Source organism: Rhea pennata, chromosome 4 (assembly GCF_028389875.1).
Source record: "Rhea pennata isolate bPtePen1 chromosome 4, bPtePen1.pri, whole genome shotgun sequence".
In the NCBI taxonomy this organism is placed as follows: Eukaryota; Metazoa; Chordata; class Aves; order Rheiformes; family Rheidae; genus Rhea; species Rhea pennata.
The window spans coordinates 81,382,294-81,400,033 of NC_084666.1; the positions used below are offsets into that span (position 1 = coordinate 81,382,294).

Here is a 17,740-nt window from a genome sequence, read left to right on the forward strand (position 1 = left end):
TGTGAGCAGTGGCCCGGGTGGTTCCTGGGGTCTCTCTGTTGGAGCACTTGCCCCCGTACGATGAGGGGAGAGGGTCACCGCTCAGAGCCAGGGCTGAGGAGTGACGGTGAGCCTTGGAGCCTGAGGCAGGGCCACACTTGGGGCGTGGGGGGTCCCCGGCCCTGCGATGGTGGCAGCCCTCTGTGAGGCGTCAGGACCCCTGCGGGTCACAGTGCCCCCGGGGTCCCCTTTCCCTCAGGGAGCCAGTGCTGGCTCAGTGGCTCGTGGCTCTCGTGGGAGGAGGTGCTGTTGGAGCAGCGTGTCCATCCAGGGAGTCCTGCCGCGATGGGGGTGCTGCGAGCACTCCGAGGTGGGGCCGGCGCCGCGCTCGCGCCCCGGCTGCCGGCCTGCTGCTGCAGTGACGGGCACCTGCCGGCACCGGTGTTCCTGGCGTGGGAGAGCTGGGCTCACATGCTCGGGGCTGGTGCCAAGCTGCCCAGGGTGGCTCTTCCCCAGGCTGCGGGGAGCCGGCTCTGCCAGCCTCTCCTGCTGCCCCGTGCTCCGGCCAGGAGATGTTTGCCCCGAGCCGCGGCCCATCCCCACGGCTCCTGGGGCAATGCAAACCCTCCGCTGTTTTCCTTGCAGGTTTCTTCACTGGCGTGGGTGCCCGGTCTGGCCCTGCGCGTGGTGAGAATGGTGGCAGTGTGGTCGGGGCCGTCCCTGCGGCCATCACGACCTTCGCCGCCGTGGTGATTTCTATTCTGGACCAGTTGGAAGATGCTCAGGTGAGGCGGGGGCATCCCACGGGGCTGCACGGGTCTCGAGGGCTCCCGCGGTGCCCCGGCGTCCCTGGGGCCAGGGTGCTGGTGCCCGGTGTCAGCATGGCGGAGCTGCCATGGGGCAGCATGTGCCACGGCTGTTGTGCACGGTGTGTCCCCAGGGCGGCAGAGCAGAGGCCTACCGCCAGCTGGAGAGCGTCTTGTGGGGCGACGAGAGCGACCTGCAGAGCTCTGTCGCAGGCAGAGCCATAGCACTGGCAGCCCAGGACCTGCGCGTGGCCCAGGTGAGCTCCTTCTCACAGAGGCGACCCGGACACGGGCGCCCAGCCCAGCCAGCCCGGGCAGAGGCTTCAGCATGCGCCCGGCGGGGCTCGAGGTGGTGACTTGGAGCTGCCCAGAGAGGCAGCTGTGGGCTGTGTGCACAAGGGGCAGCGGGAGCTGGGCTGTGGGTTGTGCGTCCTGCCCGGCGGCTGAGCGCAGGAGCCAGCTGAGCTGGCCATGCTGCTGCCACACGCCGGCTGCTGTCTTCTAGGACACGACGGCCGCCGTGAGGATGGCGGCGAGTGACGTCCTGGTGGCGCTGGCCCGCTGGCACCTGCATGATGTGGTGTCGGTGCTGCAGGGCCACCTCCAGGCCCTGGAGGAGATGTCGGTGGAGCTGGTCCTCCACACTCTGCACAACCTGGCCATCCGCTACGGTACGGCACATGGGGCCCTGGCTTGAGCCTCCCTGCACCAGGGCTTCCCTGGGGCTGTGGCAGCTCTCCCGTCCCCCTGCCCCGGTGCAGCCCTGCGCCAGGCTGCAGCGTCTCTAGTGACTGAGGCCTCCCACCCCTGCCCTCTCGACAGCCCTGCAGTGCGTGCCCTTCGCGGGAAAGACGCTGGCAGCCCTGCGCGGCGTGCTGAGCACAGCGGGGAGCAGCCGGATGCTGTGCGCCGTCTGTGGCGGTGAGTGCTGGCGCCACGGCAGGGCCGCGGGGAGGGGAAGGGATGGGGACAGAGGTGGGGGTCGGGAAGGGGAGGGGGTGCGTCGCCAGGCTCTCAGGGCACCACGGCTGGGCTGAGCAAGGTGTCGCGCCGGTCAGAGCCTTTGTCACCACCCCGTGTCCCTTGCTGTGCTGCAGTTGTGGAGCAGTGGTGCAGCGGGATCAGCGCATACCTCCGCCAACGGGAGAAATGCGACTTCCCTCACCTGGGGGCCGCCCAGCTCTGCGCCCCTGTTTACTCGCTTGTCTGCTACGCGGGCAGGAGCTGGCAGAGCTGCAAGGAGGAGGAGGTGAGTGCTGCTGCTCTGGCCTGAATGCTGGGGCCAGCCAGCAGGGTGGGCTTGGTGCTGGGAGGAAACACTCCCTGTGCTGGCGAGCCAGCCCATGTGGCCAGGGGTGCCGGGGAAGGGAAAGCCCCATGCGGGAAGGGCCGACTGGTGTCTGGGGCAGGCGAGCACTGGAGGGACCCGTGGCCTCGACATGGCATGTCACCCTGCCTCGCTCAACAGGGCAAGCAGGCCATGCTGAGGGCGATGGCTGTTATGATGGGTGTCCTGCTGCACGCGGAGGAGCACCACCAACATGCCTGGGAGCAGCTTCTCTGGCTGCTGCACCAATACCGAGAAGTCCAGGACCCCTCAGGGGTGACCAGGGTGAGGCATCTTGCGGGGCACGGCGCAGCCAGGGACCAAGCAGGTGCCGCGAGGCATCGGGGAGCTGCGGGGTGCCGGGAAGAGCCAAGGCCCTTCGAGCAGGAACAGGGACTGGGGGCCTGGGGCTCGCGGTGACAGCTGCCCTCTCCCTCTCCTGCTCCCATGCAGAGTCTCAGCTATTTCCTGTGGGCCGTGATGGATGTTCAGGCCCAGGTGCCCCGAGCCAAGATTCTGGCTGTCATCGCGGCTGTGCACGAGCAGGTAAGGCCTGACATCACACTGCTGCCCTGGAGCTGCTGCGCAGCCCTGCATGTGCCCAGAGCTCTGGGCTTTGGCCGTGGGTCCATGTCCAGAGCTGCCCACCAGATGAGCGCTGACAGCATGGGTGCTTTTCCATCCCTCTGCCCGCCGATGTGGCTTTCCCTGAAACGTGCCTTGTTCTCGCAGCTCTGCGATGAGATGGAGCCGCCCAGCCCAGGGCACCGAGCAGAGTTGTGCCACTGCATGGTGCTGCAGGGTGAGGAGAGAAGAACCGGCGCCGCGCCGCTGCATCCTGGCAGCTCTCTCACAGGCCTGCCTGTGTGGGAAGATGCTGGTCACTGATACTGAGCGTGATCTCTTCCCCGCAGCCCGAATTTGCCCGGAGGAGACCATCGTGTTCCTGTACTATAAGCTCAGGACCGGGAACAAGGTCGATCGCGTGGCAGCCGTGGAAATGCTGCAAGCTCTTGTCCGCTGTGACGGTCAGTAAGCCGGGCTGGAGAAACATCGTCTCCCCGGAATGCTGCCGCTTCCTCTGATGTGCAGCCTGGCCCCCTTTTCTGTCCCGCTTGTGTGGGGAAAGCTGGGGAGCCGTGTTGAGTCCCTGCGAAAACGGGGGCTCAGCCTCAGCGCCTGCCTCTCCTTGTCTCCTGCAGCCCCCGACGTGAGAGAGAAGCTGCCCCTGTTCACCAAGCTGGTGCAGTCTGTGTGCCACGACCCTGCAGCCCAGGTGAGCTGGTGGGGGCCAGGCTGGGGCAAGGGCAGTTTCCCTGGGGCTTTGGGCCCTTTGGTGCCATGGCTGCAGCCTCGCCGTGCCTGCAGGTGAGGAAGGCAGTGCTGCGTTTCCTCGGGGAGCTGCTGCACTCCAGCGCCCCGGGCTGCTCGGCGTGGGACGTGGTGGGGCACCTCTTCGGCGAGTTCAGCCGGGCCTCGGGCAGACTGGTAAGGGCAGAGCGCGGCACCGGGCCTGCATCCTGTGCCGCCAGGGCCGAGGTCGCCGTGGGGGCACCTCCCCATGGTGTGCACTGTGGGGCCTGGCAAGGGGCACTGACGGGTGTTTCCCACCTCGGTCTCACAGGCAACAGGAAAACTTTCGGTGGTGGAAGTGTGGGAAGAGAGGACTGTTCAGCGCCTCTGCGCCCACGTCCTGGGCTCACTGGACGTATCTGCCGGAGCGGTGGCCAAGGTGAGTTGTCCTCGGCCCATGCACCCCAGCTTAGCCAGAAAAGCTGGGAAGGAGCGAGGCCGAGGGGCTGGGCCGGGGCCAGAGAAGTGGCAGTGACGGGGGACCTGGGATGCAGAGGCGGAAATGGCAGCGTGCCGAACGGGCTGCTTCTTGCCCGCAGCTCCTGTGGCCGAGGCTGCTGCAGTATGTGGTGCCAGCTGAGTATACGGGCATGCTGGTCCCGCTGTGCCGCTGCCTGCGTGCCCTGGCCGAGAGAGCAGAGAGAACAGAGGGCGAGGAAGAGAAGGCGGCGCCCGAGGCCCTGAAGCCTGCAGAGCCAGGTGGGGAGCAGAAAGTCGCAGCACGCTGTGCCAGGCCGGCTGGGGGGGGGGGGGGAGGCAGTGCATGTCCCTGCATCCCCTGCCAGCCCCCCACGCAGGAGGGCTGGGGCAGCACAGGGCAGAGCAGTGCCCATTGCTGGGCATGATGGCTGTGCCCCACGAGCCGCTTCCCTGGCTGCTGTGCCCAGCTCTCGCGGGGGTCTGGGGGCTTGTTCCTGCCATGCCAGGCCTGCTTAGCCAGCAGCCATTCAGCACGGCTGTTCAGGCCTGGTGGGGAGGCGGCGCGACCAGGGTGCTGTTCAGCCCTGCACGGGGATGTGGGACGTGGCGCGAGCTGGGCGTCTAACACAGCCTTTCCTTGTGCCTGCAGCCCCTCTGCCGGCTCCCCAAGCCCTGCTGGCTCGTCTGCTGGTGAGTACCGGGGCCCCCGGGGAAGGAGCTTCTGTGGCCGGGGTGAGGGGAGAGCCCGGAGAGATGGTGCTGCAGCTGGTGCTGGGCACCCCGGGAGGAGGAGGCAGGAGCATGGTAGAGGGTGCCTGAGCCTCCCTGCCCGTCGGGGGGCTCCGGCTGCTCCCAGGGGACGGCAGCACCCAGCCAAAGCCATCGTCTGCCTGCTGCTGGCCAGGGCAGCGCTGCCCTCCCTGCCTGCCTGCCCGCGGGGCAGCCGTGGCTCCTGGGGCAGGCACCAGTGTGTCTCTCTCTCCCACCCCGGCCTAGGTGGTGGCAGCTGTGGCTCCACACACAGGCGGTGGCCATGGAGCCGCAGCCCTGCAGCTGCTGCAGGTGCTCTGTGGCACGATCCACAGAGCCGTGGGGGCGAGCTGGGCCACAGAGATCCCCCTGCTGCTGCAGCACCTGGCAGGTAAAGTGCGGGCGGGAGGCGGAGGCTGGGGGCCAAAGGCGCAGCAGAATGCCTGCAGCTCCCCAGCCTGGCAGGCAACGGTGCCACGTTTGCCAGCACTCATCAGCCCACTGGGCTGAGGCTTTGGGGCTTCGGGCTGCAAAGCAGCTGCCCGGGCTCTGCTGCCGCATTTGCTGGAGTAACGGTGAGGGTTTTGCTTCCATGGGCTTTGCAGGAACAACCGCCGGCTTCCTGGACAGGGCCGAGTGGGACAGCCTCCTGCTGAAGGTACAGCGTCCCTGTGGGGCCCAGCTGCATGGGGCAGACAGGGGCGGGACAAGTGGTGCAGGAAGCTGGGGGCTGGGGAAGAGCCAGAGGCAGGCTGCCAGAGGGGCGGGTGGCAGACAGGCTGTCGGGAGGGGGAGCTCTGCCCCGACGGTCTCCGGGGTCGCTTGGCTGTGCCAAAGGCCCTGGCCGAGGCGGGGGGGGGTGTTTGCTTCACCTCCCGCTGCACCCCAGTTCCTGCGAGCGTCGCTGGAGGTCATCGCCAGCGAGGCCTGGACCGTGGAGCTGAGCCGGGAGCTGAGCCGGCAGCTGGGTGGCTCTCCCCGCCTGTCCTGGGAGAAGGTCTGTGCCCTGGCGGCGGCGCACCCCGAGGGCTGCAGCGGCAGAGCCTGGGAGGCTCAGGCCGGGGCGAGGGCTGGCGGCGGTCATCTGCCACAGCTCACCGTGGCCGGGGCCCGGCCTCTCCTCTTGCAGCGGTTCCTCTACAAGGCTCTCGGCACGGCCCTGGCAGCTTGTGGGTGTCTGCGCCACGTGCGAGAGCAGACCCTGCAACATCTGGAAGCAACCGACTTCCTGGAGCTGTGGGAGGCACAGGTGAGGTTTCTTCCTGGCGCCCTGCTTTCCCGCGAGTCCCCTGCGTGTCCCTGGAGCAGAGGGACTCTGCGTGCCCTGCTCCAGCCCTTACTCGTGTACTGTTTGCAGCCGTTTCCCTGGGGAAAGGTCCTGCCTGGCCGATGGAGCTAGCCAGGCCTGGGGGGTGGGCTTGGAGCAACTCCCCATTTCTGCTCTGTTGCAGGGAATCGTTTCGGTTGTGTCCCGCTGCGCCGAGAGCCACTTCCAGCTGGCATTGTCCTCAGTGCAGCAATTCACGGGGACCTTGAAACACCGGAAGGTAAAGGTCCGGGGTGTCACTGTGGGGAGCTGCCGGGAGGTCAGGCGCGGGGCAGCTCCTGCTGCAGGAGCGCACAGAGCCCCGGGCACAGCGGGGCTGCGGGCTGACATCTCAGCTCTTCTCCGGCGACCCGCAGCAGAGCCACGCACTGAGGAACCGCGCTGCTCGTGCGACGCTCATGGTGATCTACGGCCGGATGGCGCTGCGCGCCCCCAGGGAGCAGCTGCTCACCCACGTGGAGAGAGACATCGTGGGGAACGTCCTGCAGCTCTACCGAGAGGGCTGCCAGGTGGGTGCTCAGGGTGTGGGGCAGAGCCAGACGGGGGCTTCCTCGCCCTTCCCATGCGCTCGCCCTGCTGCCCTGGGGCAGGGACTGTGGGGTCTTTCCGGCCAGGACAGCTGCTTCCCTCCACCTGGGAGGCTTATTCCTGGGAGGGCAGAGAGGTCTCCTTGCTGGGGCACAGGTGCCAAGCTGGGGTCTGTGGGGCTCCCCAGCGTTCTCTGCAGTGTCCTCCTCCCTGTGCTGTATGTGGAGGCAGATTCCCCCCGGCCCTGCTGCTCTTTCTGCCCTCGGCAAAGCTCAAAGCCTGTTTTTCTCCCCTGGCATCAGGACGCGCAGCTGAAGCTCTCCCTGGTGCAGAGCGTAACTGAGATCAGCCTTGCCATCCAGGCTGCAGACGCCGGCCCCAGGTTCGAGCTGTGCTGCAAGCGGGAGCTTCTGCAGATGCTGCTGGTGAGTGCCCAGAGCTGGGGCTGTCACCTGGGGAGTTTTAGGCTCTGCAGTGGGGTGAGTGGGGTTTGTGGGGAGTCCTGAGGCAGGGAGCAGCCACCTCATCCTGCGGGGCCGGTGCCTGTAGGGTCTGGCAGCAGAGCCCCTGGCCGGGGCGGGCAGGAGGGCTCTCCTGTGCCCCTGCCCGCTGCCCACCTTGCACGTGTCTCCCTGTGCCTTGCAGGAGGTGATGCAGGAGGAGCCCCAGGAGTCCCCAGTGCAGCCCCGGGCCCTCATGGCTGTGGAGCAGTTGAGGTAGGGTCTATCCCGGGGCTGCGGCAGTCGCTGCGTGTTGCAGCACAGCTGGCGGCTCTGGCTGGGGCTGCAGACGTTGAATTTGGGGCTGTCGATGGGGCCAAAGGCAGTTGTCCTTTGCCTCGCTCTGGAGAGTGCGAGTGAGCCTCCTCTCAGGCTTCTCTAACTTGTTTCTCCTGGCAGCAAGCTGAAGCCCCGTCTGAGCAGGGAGGAAAAATGCAGCCTCCTGGCTCAGTGCTGCCGGGGCGTCGTGTGCCTCCGTCACCCAGAGCAGATGGAGGCGAGAGGGGAGGCGGCAGCGGCTGCTCCAGTGGCACCGGTAGGTACCGGCCCCTCTGGGCCGCCCCTCAGTGGGGCTCAGCTCCGGGCGCCCCGCGCTGCAGCAGCCGCTGGCTGTGCTGGCGTTTCCATGGGGTGCCCGGCCTCAACCCCACTTTCTGGTGCCAGGGTGTGCAGGCGCCATCCCTGCGGGCGCTGGGCCAGCTCATGAGAACCCTTCTGCGGGAAGAGCCGGCCCCCATCTGCTTCGAGGACGTGGTACAGGTGAGAGTCCCCAGACGCAGCTGCGAGCGAGGGGCGCAGCACAAGCCAGTGCTGCCAGCAGTGAGACCCCGAAGTGAGGAGGTCCCTGTGGGAAAGGGGCTCCCTGCCCAGGAAGGCAGGGTGCTGGCGAGGGGTGCAGGGCAGAAGGACACCCACGGTGAGACATGTCTGCCCGTGCCAGGTCCTGCGGCACTGGCTCGCCTCAGCCGAGGAGTGCGAGCGGGAGAGGGCCCTGCAGGTGTGCGTTCAGCTGCTGGGTGCTCATGAGGAGCAACGCGAGCATGGGGTGAGCGGGGACCCCATGCACAGGGAGCTCTGCGTGGGGGGGGGTGCGTGCCGGATTTCGGGTCCCCTGGGGCTGTGGGGCGGCCCCTTGTTCCCCCCCAGCTCGGCCACGGCTTGGGGGGCAGCACGGCTGGGAGAGGGCGAGCAGCCGCAGGGCTGCCGGTGACCTCTTCGCCTGCCTCTTGCTCCCACAGCGAGGCAGCGCCTGCGAGCAGTTCGGCTCCCTGGCGGGACTACTGGGGCCTCTGACCTGTGATGCCTCAGCTGCGTCCCGCTGGCGGGCAGCCACCTGCCTCGGCCACCTGCTCCAAATCGGAGGTGAGGAGAGCGGGCAGAGCGGTCCCCGCTGCTGTCTCAGGGCTGCACGTCGTCCCTACGCCAGGGACTGTCCCCCTCCACGGCCGGCCCCTCGCCTAGCTCACAAACCTGCTGTGCCACCTTGGGGGACCCTGCCTTCACGTGGCCTTCGCTGCCCTCCCTCGGGTCCTCCCCTTGCTGCCTGCGGGGCCGCATGTTGGCTCCCCACCATGACTCCCTTCTCCTGGCTCCAGCTGAGACCACGGACGTGGCGCCGTGCACTAACGAGATCGGGTACCTGCGGGAGAGGCTCAACGCCGTCGCCCCCGACTCTCTGCTGGCCACCTCCACCAACATCGCAAAGGTAATGAGCCCCCGAAAAGTGGGCTGGGGGTCATGGTGTGTGCGCTTGCACGTGTGTGTGAGAGTGCTGCTGTCAGGGTGTGCGTTTTGCATCTGAGCCACTTGTGACGAGATCGCTTGTGTTTCTGATTTCTCCCCAGCTGGTTTGCAAGCATGTCCCCCAAGGCCAGGCTGCAGACTTCATGGACACTGTCATGGAGAGCCTGCAGTGCACCAGGCCCGTGCGCGCGTGGGCTGCTGGGCGGTGGGCACTCACCTTCCTGGGGGACTGCGGAGAGCAAATATTCCAGGAGGAGGTGGGAGAGGCATTCTTTGTGCTCACCCTTGTCTGCTTTCGGCTGTTGGCCCCCAAGGATGTGCTGAGCTGTTCTTTGTCGCCTTCCTCCTTTCAGGTACCTGAACTCGTCACCATCCTCTGCACCTGCCTGCAGAGCACCCAGCAGAGCACCCGCAGGTGCTTTGTGCTGCGAGCGATGTTCATCCTGGCCCGCTGCCACCAGGAACCGGTGATTGACAGTCTCCTCCAGAGGTGTCTGCCCATGGACAGGTCTCTGCGCTTGCCCTCCCCTCTGCTGTCACACCCAGTGTTTGGCCTCTCATGAGGTCATTGCAGGTTCCCGAGGATGCGGGCTCACGGGTGAGTGTCTGTTCCCTTGCAGCAACACAGTGGAAGTGTGGAGGAGCCTAGGGAGAAGCGCTCTGGGATACCCAATCCTGGAGCGCTTAACTGAAAAGTTAAGGGCAGCCGGAGACAGCAGCCAGGGGAGCGAGTGCTGCGCTCGGGAGCTGGGCAGCAGCCAGGCTGCCCTGGAGCCTCACACGGTACGGTCAGCTGCAGCGGCATTAGCGCTGCTTTGCACCTGCTTTCCAACCGGTGCTTTAGTGCGAGGGGGTTTTGTGCTCTTTGCGAGCACCTGTGGAGCCTCGCGGATGCTGTGCTGGGACAGTGGCAGCGTTAGTGGTGTGGGGAACTGGGACAGTTGCCAGTGCTGGGCCGCAAGGCTGTCGCTGCAGTGAGAAGCGGAGACAGTAAGAGCTGCCCCAGCCATCAGGGGGACGTGGGCAGTGGGACAAGCCCTGGTTTTACCATGCGATTGCTGGCTGAATTTTTCTGTAGATCATCCGCGCCCTCTGTGAGATGGTGTCAGTGCTGCAGAGCGAGGGGCTGGTCCAGCACCTGCTTCCTGACCTGCTTCCCAGCCTCCTGGGGCAGGTCAGTGAGACGCTGCGGGAGGAGATGGAACCGTCCCTCAGGGAGCCCGAGAGCTCCGACACGTCAGGCAGGTAAGGAGCGGCAGGGGCAGGGGGCAGGCTGGCCTGTGCCTGCGGGCTTTGCTCAGGCGATCTGTGGCTGACTGTCCCGCTGGCGCTGGGCTGCCTCTGTGGGGAGAGGGGACTGGTCACTGCAGGGCAGCACCTGGGGATATGGCCGCAGTGTGGCTGTTGCTGCCCGTAGGCCCCGTGTTGCAGCAGGGGGCCATCATGGGGCTCTGCTGATGGGCAATCTTTCCTCAGACTACTGCGCCTGGCACTTTCTTTGGGTTTTTCTGCAGGCTGTTTGTGGAGGTGCTGGAGCTGGTGCTCTCCAAGTGCCTGGAGGAGCGGTGGCTTCGGCTGCTCCGGGAGCAGGGAGCATGGGCGTCCCTGGCCGAGCCCCAGGCTCACAGCGCTGGCGTGTGTCTTCTGGCGAGGTGAGAGCCCCCAGGTGTCCTGCCCCATCACGGGGCCTGCACCTGGGGAAAGGGCTGCCGGGGGCTTCCTGTGCGCCCAGCAGTTCTGCTGAGGTGCAGAGCGGCGTCCGCGTCGCAGTGGGAGAAGCTGGGAGTCGCGGCCCGCGGCCAGCCCGCGTGCCGGTGCCTCACCAGCCTGCTGGTGCTGTGTGCACAGCGTGCTGCTCCGCGCGGAGCTTGTCCCACCGCGCCTGCTGCAGAACCTCTCCACCTGGCTGGACTCGTGCTCAGCAAACCTGCGGCTCACGGCCACAGCTTTCTTTGCTGAGGTGAGGCAGCGGTGGGGCAGGGTTTTGGGGGGGGTTCCTATGCCTGTCTCGCCTGCCTGGCATGAATCACAGCCAATGCGAGTGGCCCCGTTGCTCGATTGCAGCTGATGAAGGACCGGCTAGTGGAGGAGAGAAAGCTGCTGAAGCCCCTCTTAGAGGCTTTTGCGGCGAGGGCGCGCGACCCCGTCAGCGCCGTGCAGCAGATGGCAATGAGAGGCCTGGGCAACGCGGCAAGCGGAGCACCGGTGAAGGTGAGGCTGACTTTGCTGGGCTCTGAGCACAGCCCGAGCTCGAGAGCCTCCCAGGGCCCCTCGAGGAGCCGGAGAGAGGAGCAGAGGCCGTCACGGGGCCCTGTGGAGGTGGCACTCCTCGCTCCCGTGCCAGCAAGGCGGCAGAGGGCTGCTGGGTGCCGGTGGGGGCTCCCGGGCTGGGGTCTGCTCTGGGCTGGCTGTGGGAAGCGCTGGCCTGGGCGCCGAGGCGCAGAGCTGCAGCAAGAGGCAGCAGCAGCGAGTGGCTCATGCGCCCATCGCTCTGCAGCTGCAGAGGCACGGGGCAGCCGTGGTGGCAGTGCTACGCGGGGGCCTGGAGGACGGGGCCAGCGTGGAGGTGGCAGCCGAGAGCCTGCTGGCGCTGGCGAAAGTGCTGGGGCCGCTGGTGGCCAGGGCCATAGGCTCGGCCTTTGAAGAGGTCACCAGGTCCAGCCGAGCCTTCTGGGGAGCGGTGAGTGGAGCCGCTAGCTCTCGTTCGGGGCAGGAGCTGTCGTGGGGGCGCATCCCCCACGGGCAGCGCCCCGCTGGGTCCTGGCATGCGATGGCCTCACTAGCAGCCGGCCCGGCGGGCTTTTTCATTGCAGGAGGAAGAAGCCCTGCGCTGCTCAGCCTTCACCCTCTACGGCGCCCTGGCCGCCTCCGCCTCTGCCTCAGGGAGGAGGTCATTCTTCAGCAGGGAGGTGGAGGCATCGTTCCCCAGCTTGGTGCTGCACCTCGGGGACCCGGCACCGGCAGTCCGTGATGTAAGAGCCTCGAGCATGCTGCAGAGCCACGGGGAGGAGCACTGGGGCCGGGGGGGGGGGGCTTGGTCCTGGGGTCACTGGGGACCTGGGAAGTGCTGGGGGGCACCCGGCGGGGAGCGGGGCCACGAGGGGGCAGGTGCCTGCCGTGGTCCCGGGCAGGCGCGCGGTGTCCCCGCGACCAGGCCGGTGCTCTCTCACAGGCGTGCAAGATGGCCCTGCACCGGTGTGCCCCATTCCTGGCATCAGAGAGGGTGCGACGTCGCGTGGCCGCCAGCACTGGGCTGAGCGCCGCCGAGCTGCAGGATGAGCTCTGCAGGCACCTGGTGAGTGAGCAAGCGAGCGAGCGAGCTCTGTGCCACAGCCATGGCCCTGCATGGCCGCCTGCCCCATGGCTCCCGCACCGCTGGGCCGCCTGGGTGGGTGCGGGGGCACAGAGGGGTGCCAGGAGCTCGAGACGATCTCCCTTGCCCCTGCGTTGCCCCAGGCCCGAGACTGCCCCGCACTGCTGGAGAGCCTCTGCCACATGGCCCAGAGCTGCTGCACGGGGAGCTGCCAGGCGCCGCAGGAGGCAGCCGTCCGCATCCTGGGTGAGAGGCAGCGCCGGGCTCCGGCGCTGCTCCGGCCGCATCCCCGGGTCGGGTCAGGGCCGGAAATGGGGAATCGGGGTTGGCATCGGGGCCGGGCCCTGACGATGACATCCCCGTGCCAGGCCTCCTGATGAATGCGGCGCCAGCCGAGAGGCCGCAGCGGCAGGACCCGGCGTCGCGGTGGGGAGGTAGGTGCCGGCGGCCGAGTGGCCACCCCGCGGGCTTGGGAGGCACCGGCAGTGCCCGCGGCAGCCGGGATGCAGGGAGGGGGCTGGCACAGACCCGGGTGCTGCCGCGGAGCGCTGGGGTGTCACGGCCGGTCGCCCATGGTGCCTTCCCGCGGCATCGGTGTCATTGCAGCTCGGCAGAGGCAGCGGTGCAATCGGTCACCCCGTGCACGGCGGGCAGCAGCCGTGGGAACCCGGCAGCCCGGGGCAGCAGAGCTATAAAGCTGCATCCGTGCGAGCCAGCCTGAAAGGAGTCTCAATAAAGGAAGTTTTCCTCATATCTCACTGGAGCTTCCTGTGTTTCGATTTGTGCCCATTGCCTGTTGTCCTGTCACTGGGCTCCACTGAAAAGTCCAGCCCCATCCCCTTGGCACCCTCCCCTCAGATATCTGCAGGCGTTGGTAACATCCCTCTCAGGCTTTTCTCCAGGCTGAACAGGCCTGGCTCTCGCAGCCATTCCTCTTAGGAAAGGTGCTCCAGTCCCCTCATCATCTTCATAGCCCCACGCTGGACTCCCTCCAGTAGCTCCAACTCTCTCTTATCCTGGGGAGCCCAGAACGGGACACAGTACTCGAGATGAGGCCTCCCCAGGGATGAGTAGAGGGGCAGGATCACCTCCCTTGCCCTACTGGCAACACTCTTCCTAGTGCACCCCAGGATACCACTGGCCTTCCTGGCCACAAGGGCATATTGCTGGCTAAGGGGTGAAACGAAGCTGAGGTCGACTGCTGTGGGGATCTGTGTGCAAGGGCCCTGAGGGCAGGAGACGGCAAGCACCAGGCTGAACCTCACGTCTGAGAGAGTTTCTGACACGAACATGCTTTTGGGAAGGGGAGGGGGGCACCATCTTCTGGGTCCAGTCTTTATCCAGCTGTTAGGCCATGGTTTCAACGCTAATTAACCAGTTAGCTTATAGGTACTGAATCAGTACTGACGAGTGAGTCAGTATCGATCCAATATTCATAAGCTACTTGCTCAGTTAGTTCAGTTAGCCAGCAGGGATTCAACATACAGAAACTAATCAGTCAGCGTTTGCACAAGATTTTCACTACTAATTAAACAGTTAGCTTATAGGTATTGAATCCACATTGACCAGGGAGTCATTACTGATTGAATATTGATAAGCCAGTTGCTCAACACCAACCGAGTGCTCAATGAGTCACAGTGATTCAGCGTCTACTCACTAATCCGTCAGCACCTGTACAGCACTTTCAGTACTACATAACCAGTCAGTGAGTTTGGTGCCATGGACACAAGCTCATTAATCAACTGCATTGAACATTCACAAGCTCTTTGCTCATCGCAACTTCAATGTTGGTACGTTTGTCACTGCTTCATATTCATGCGCTTGGTTCAATATTCGTGCACTGGTCCAAAACCCTCACTTCAATATTTATGTGCCCGTCACTCGCTGCTTCAGTGTTCACAGAATCCCAGAACGGTTGAGGTTGGAAGGGACCTCTGGAGATCATCTAGCACAACCCCCTGCTCAGGCAGGGTCACCTAGAGTACATTGCGCAGGATCATGTCCAGGCAGGTTTTCAATATCTCCAGTGAAGGAGAATCCACAACCTCTCTGGGCAACCTGTTCCTGTGCTCTGTCACCCTCAGAGCAAAGAAGATTTTCCTTGTGTTCAGCTGGAACATCCTGTTTCAGTTTGTGCCTGTTGCCTCTTGTCCTGTCACTGGGCTCCACTGAAAAGTCTGGCCCCATCCCCCTGACACCCTCTCTTCAGATATTTGTAGGCATTGGTAAGATCCCTCTGGGTGACCCTGCTGAGCAGGGAGGTCGGACTAGATGATCTCCACAGGTCCCTTCCAACTTTCCTGAATCTATGATTCTTTGATTCTTGTACTGGGGAGCCCAGAACTGGACACAGGGCTCCAGATGTGGCCTCACCAGGGCTGAGTAGAGGGCAGGATCACCTCTCTTGACCTGCTGGCAGTACCCCAGGATACCATCAGCCTTCCTGGCCACAAGAGCTCATTACTGGCTCAGGGATAAAATGGAACCGAGGTTGGCTGCTGTGGAGACTAAATGCAGAGGCTAAGGACTGCATTTCTGGAGCCGCCAATGGAGGCTTCATCCCTGTTTGGAAAGTACATTCACCAAGTACATTCCTGAGACCTGCATTTTTGGGGTCCAAAAGCAAGGCCAAGTCCTGTGCTTTGAGGGGCTACAAACAGAGGTACAATGAGGAGGAGGTTGTGAGAGACGGTGTCAAAAGCCCTGCTAAAGTCAAGGTACACAATGTCCACTGCTCTCCCCTCAGCTACCCAGCCAGTCATCCCACCACAGAAGGCTGTCAGATGGGTTAAGCAGGATTCCTCCTTGCTGAATCCATGCTGGCTATTCCTGATCACCTTCTTTTCCTCCACTTCCTTAGAGATGACATCCAGGAGGAGCTGTCCCATCACCTTTCCAGGGATGGAGGTGAGGCTGACTGACTTGTAGTTTCCTGAATCCTCCTTCTTGCCCTTTTGGAGACTGCAGTGACATTGGCTTTCTTCCAGTCCTCAGGCACCTCTCCCGTTCTCCATGGCCTTTCCAAGGTGGTGGAGTGTGGCCTTGCAGTGACATCCACCAGCTCCCTCAGCACTTGTGGGTGCATCCCATTGGGGCCCATGGATTTGTGGGGGTCCAGTTTGCCTAAATGATCTCTATCCTGATCTTCCTCAACCAAGGGAAAGTCTTCCTTTCTCCAGACTTTCTCCCTTGTCTCCAGGCTCTGAGATTCCTGAGAGCTGCCCTTAGCAGTAAAGACTGCATTACAGACGTAAAGGCAGCATTCAGGAACTGCCTTCTCTGTATCCTTCATCACCAGGGCCCCCACACCATTCAGCAACGACCCCACATTTTCCCTTCTCTTCCTTTTGCTACTGATGCCTTGGAAGAAGCCCTTCCTGTCGTCCTTGACATCACTTGCCAGATTTAATTTCACATAGCCTTTAGCCTTCCTCGCCACATCCCTGCATACTCTGATAGACTTCCTATATTCCTCCCAAGTGGCCTGTCCCTTCTTCCACATCCTGTCTACTTCCTTCTTCTGCTGGAGTTTTGACAGGAGATCCTTCCACATCCCTGCAGGTTGCCTGCTCCCTTTGCTTGACTTTTTCCTCATAGGGACGCACTGCTCTTGAGCTTGGAGGAAGTGACACTTGAATATTAATCAGCTCTTTTGGACCTCCCTTCCTTCTAGGGCCCTGACCCATGGGATTCCTCCAAGGAGGTCCCTGAAGAGGCCAAAGCTTGCTCTCCTGAAGTCCAGAGTTGAGATCCTACTTATTGCCTGGCTTCCTTCTTGCAGGACCCTGAACTCCACCATCTCATGGTCACTGCAGCCAAGGCTGCTCCCAACCTTCACATCTCCATCCAGTTCTTCTTTTTTTGCATACTACAAAGTCCAGCAGAATACATCTCTTCCTTGACTCCTCCACCACCTGTGTCAAAAAGTTATCATCAGTGCTCTGCAGGAGCCTCTTGGACACTCTCTGCCCAGCTGTGTTGTCCTTCCAGCAGATATCAGGGTGGTTGAAATCCCCCATGAGAACCAGAACCTGTGATGGTGAGCCTACTTCCAGCTGTCTGTAGGAGGCCTCATTGACTTCCTCTTCCTGACCAGGTGGCCTGTAGCCACAAGAGCATCCCCAATATTTGGCTGCCCATAGGCTCTCAACTCGCTCATCATCCTAAACAGAACTCCTGTGGTAAAGAGCTCCTCAGCGACATGGCCAGAGCACAGAGTAAGGGTGAGCAGTTGCCTCAGATGGCCCAGGCAGCAGCAAAGATGCAACAAGTCTCCAAATCTCTTTCTCTGCCCCACAACTTATTCACACCACTGTACTCTGCAGAGACAGGCTCACCCCAACCCCTGTGAAGGGAAACACAGAAAGTCTGATCTTTTTCTCTCTTAATTAGAGCAAAGGCATATTTCACTTCCTCACAAACTGTAATCAAGGATACCAGGGTAAGATCTTGCTAGGTAAAACTCAGAAAATCCTCATCTTCAAAGATGTTCTAGGTATGCTTTTTTCCTATCCTTCCTGTTGCTGAAGTATCCCCACACAAAGACTTCATTCTACGTGAGGCCCAAGACATGAGACATCTTTCTGCTTCCTGGGCTTTGCATGTGATCAGTTGCCCAACTGACTTATCGATGACTTTTTTCAAAGCCTATATGAAAAGAGAGGGGTTTCCTAAAGGTACATATTCCCTTTCACATGCTGAGCAAGCTTGAAAAATAAGCACAGACGTGCTGCCCTGTCGGTTTTGTGCTAACCCCTCTGGGCTCAAGTTGTGTGAACCAGCAAAAGATTCAGGGGTTGTTTCTGGTTTTGTTTTCTTTAATAGAAGACAAGTCCCTCATAAATCACTGCTTCATCTTCCCAGGAAAGCTCAGATGCCCCAGTGCAGGCGGTTTGGCAAATGATGCAGCTCGCCGGTCAGTCCCTTCTATTCCCAGTGCATCCCAGGACTAAATGCCCCTTTGAGCAATGCTATGTCTCTGCCAAATGAACACCTGCAGGGCAGGGGGTGATTGATGGGGCGAGCAGGGAGAGCTTAAATTTTCTAACTGTTCCCAAAGGAGAATTTCACTGGTGGGATGGCGATGAGGTTAGGGATTGAGGGGAAAAGCAGACAGAGGAAAGGATGCAGCTCTGAGGCACTTTGAATGGGTGATAGGAGCAACAGCAATGAACCAGTGATTACAATTTTATTTTGCTCAGGTATTGCTGGATTTCTGCAGTCTGAGTCACAAAACAACACTCCACTTGGCTTTAGGAAAGGCTTATTTATTTCTGCGGAAGTTAAGGCAAAGCAGAATTCCCAAACCCATCTCAGTTCAACACATCCAAAGGTAATCAGTCCCCAAACCGTCGAATGACCCTGCGCTTATGTGAGCAGTGGCCCGGGTGGTTCCTGGGGTCTCTCTGTTGGAGCACTTGCCCCCGTACGATGAGGGGAGAGGGTCACCGCTCAGAGCCAGGGCTGAGGAGTGACGGTGAGCCTTGGAGCCTGAGGCAGGGCCACACTTGGGGCGTGGGGGGTCCCCGGCCCTGCGATGGTGGCAGCCCTCTGTGAGGCGTCAGGACCCCTGCGGGTCACAGTGCCCCCGGGGTCCCCTTTCCCTCGGGGAGCCAGTGCTGGCTCAGTGGCTCGTGGCTCTCGTGGGAGGAGGTGCTGTTGGAGCAGCGTGTCCATCCAGGGAGTCCTGCCGCG

The 17,740-nt window shown here is 62.9% G+C and overlaps 1 protein-coding gene across 1 annotated transcript; it reads left to right on the top strand.

The window, feature by feature from the left end:
- The first annotated feature begins 324 nt into the window (after nucleotides 1-324).
- LOC134140135 (maestro heat-like repeat-containing protein family member 2B) lies at nucleotides 325-10,801 on the top strand. The gene is made up of 34 exons (XM_062575000.1): nucleotides 325-349; nucleotides 625-764; nucleotides 920-1,042; nucleotides 1,291-1,456; nucleotides 1,608-1,706; nucleotides 1,883-1,989; nucleotides 2,254-2,397; nucleotides 2,566-2,658; nucleotides 2,845-2,914; nucleotides 3,027-3,140; nucleotides 3,315-3,388; nucleotides 3,481-3,600; nucleotides 3,737-3,844; nucleotides 4,005-4,164; nucleotides 4,535-4,575; nucleotides 4,882-5,026; nucleotides 5,241-5,293; nucleotides 5,525-5,884; nucleotides 6,087-6,182; nucleotides 6,319-6,471; nucleotides 6,793-6,915; nucleotides 7,136-7,206; nucleotides 7,390-7,525; nucleotides 7,654-7,749; nucleotides 7,931-8,035; nucleotides 8,229-8,352; nucleotides 8,586-8,695; nucleotides 8,835-8,990; nucleotides 9,087-9,241; nucleotides 9,354-9,516; nucleotides 9,812-9,978; nucleotides 10,248-10,385; nucleotides 10,582-10,704; nucleotides 10,798-10,801. The coding sequence occupies exons 1-34, from the start codon at nucleotides 325-327 to the stop codon at nucleotides 10,799-10,801; spliced, it is 4,062 nt and encodes a 1,353-aa protein (XP_062430984.1).
- The last annotated feature ends 6,939 nt before the right edge of the window (nucleotides 10,802-17,740 follow it).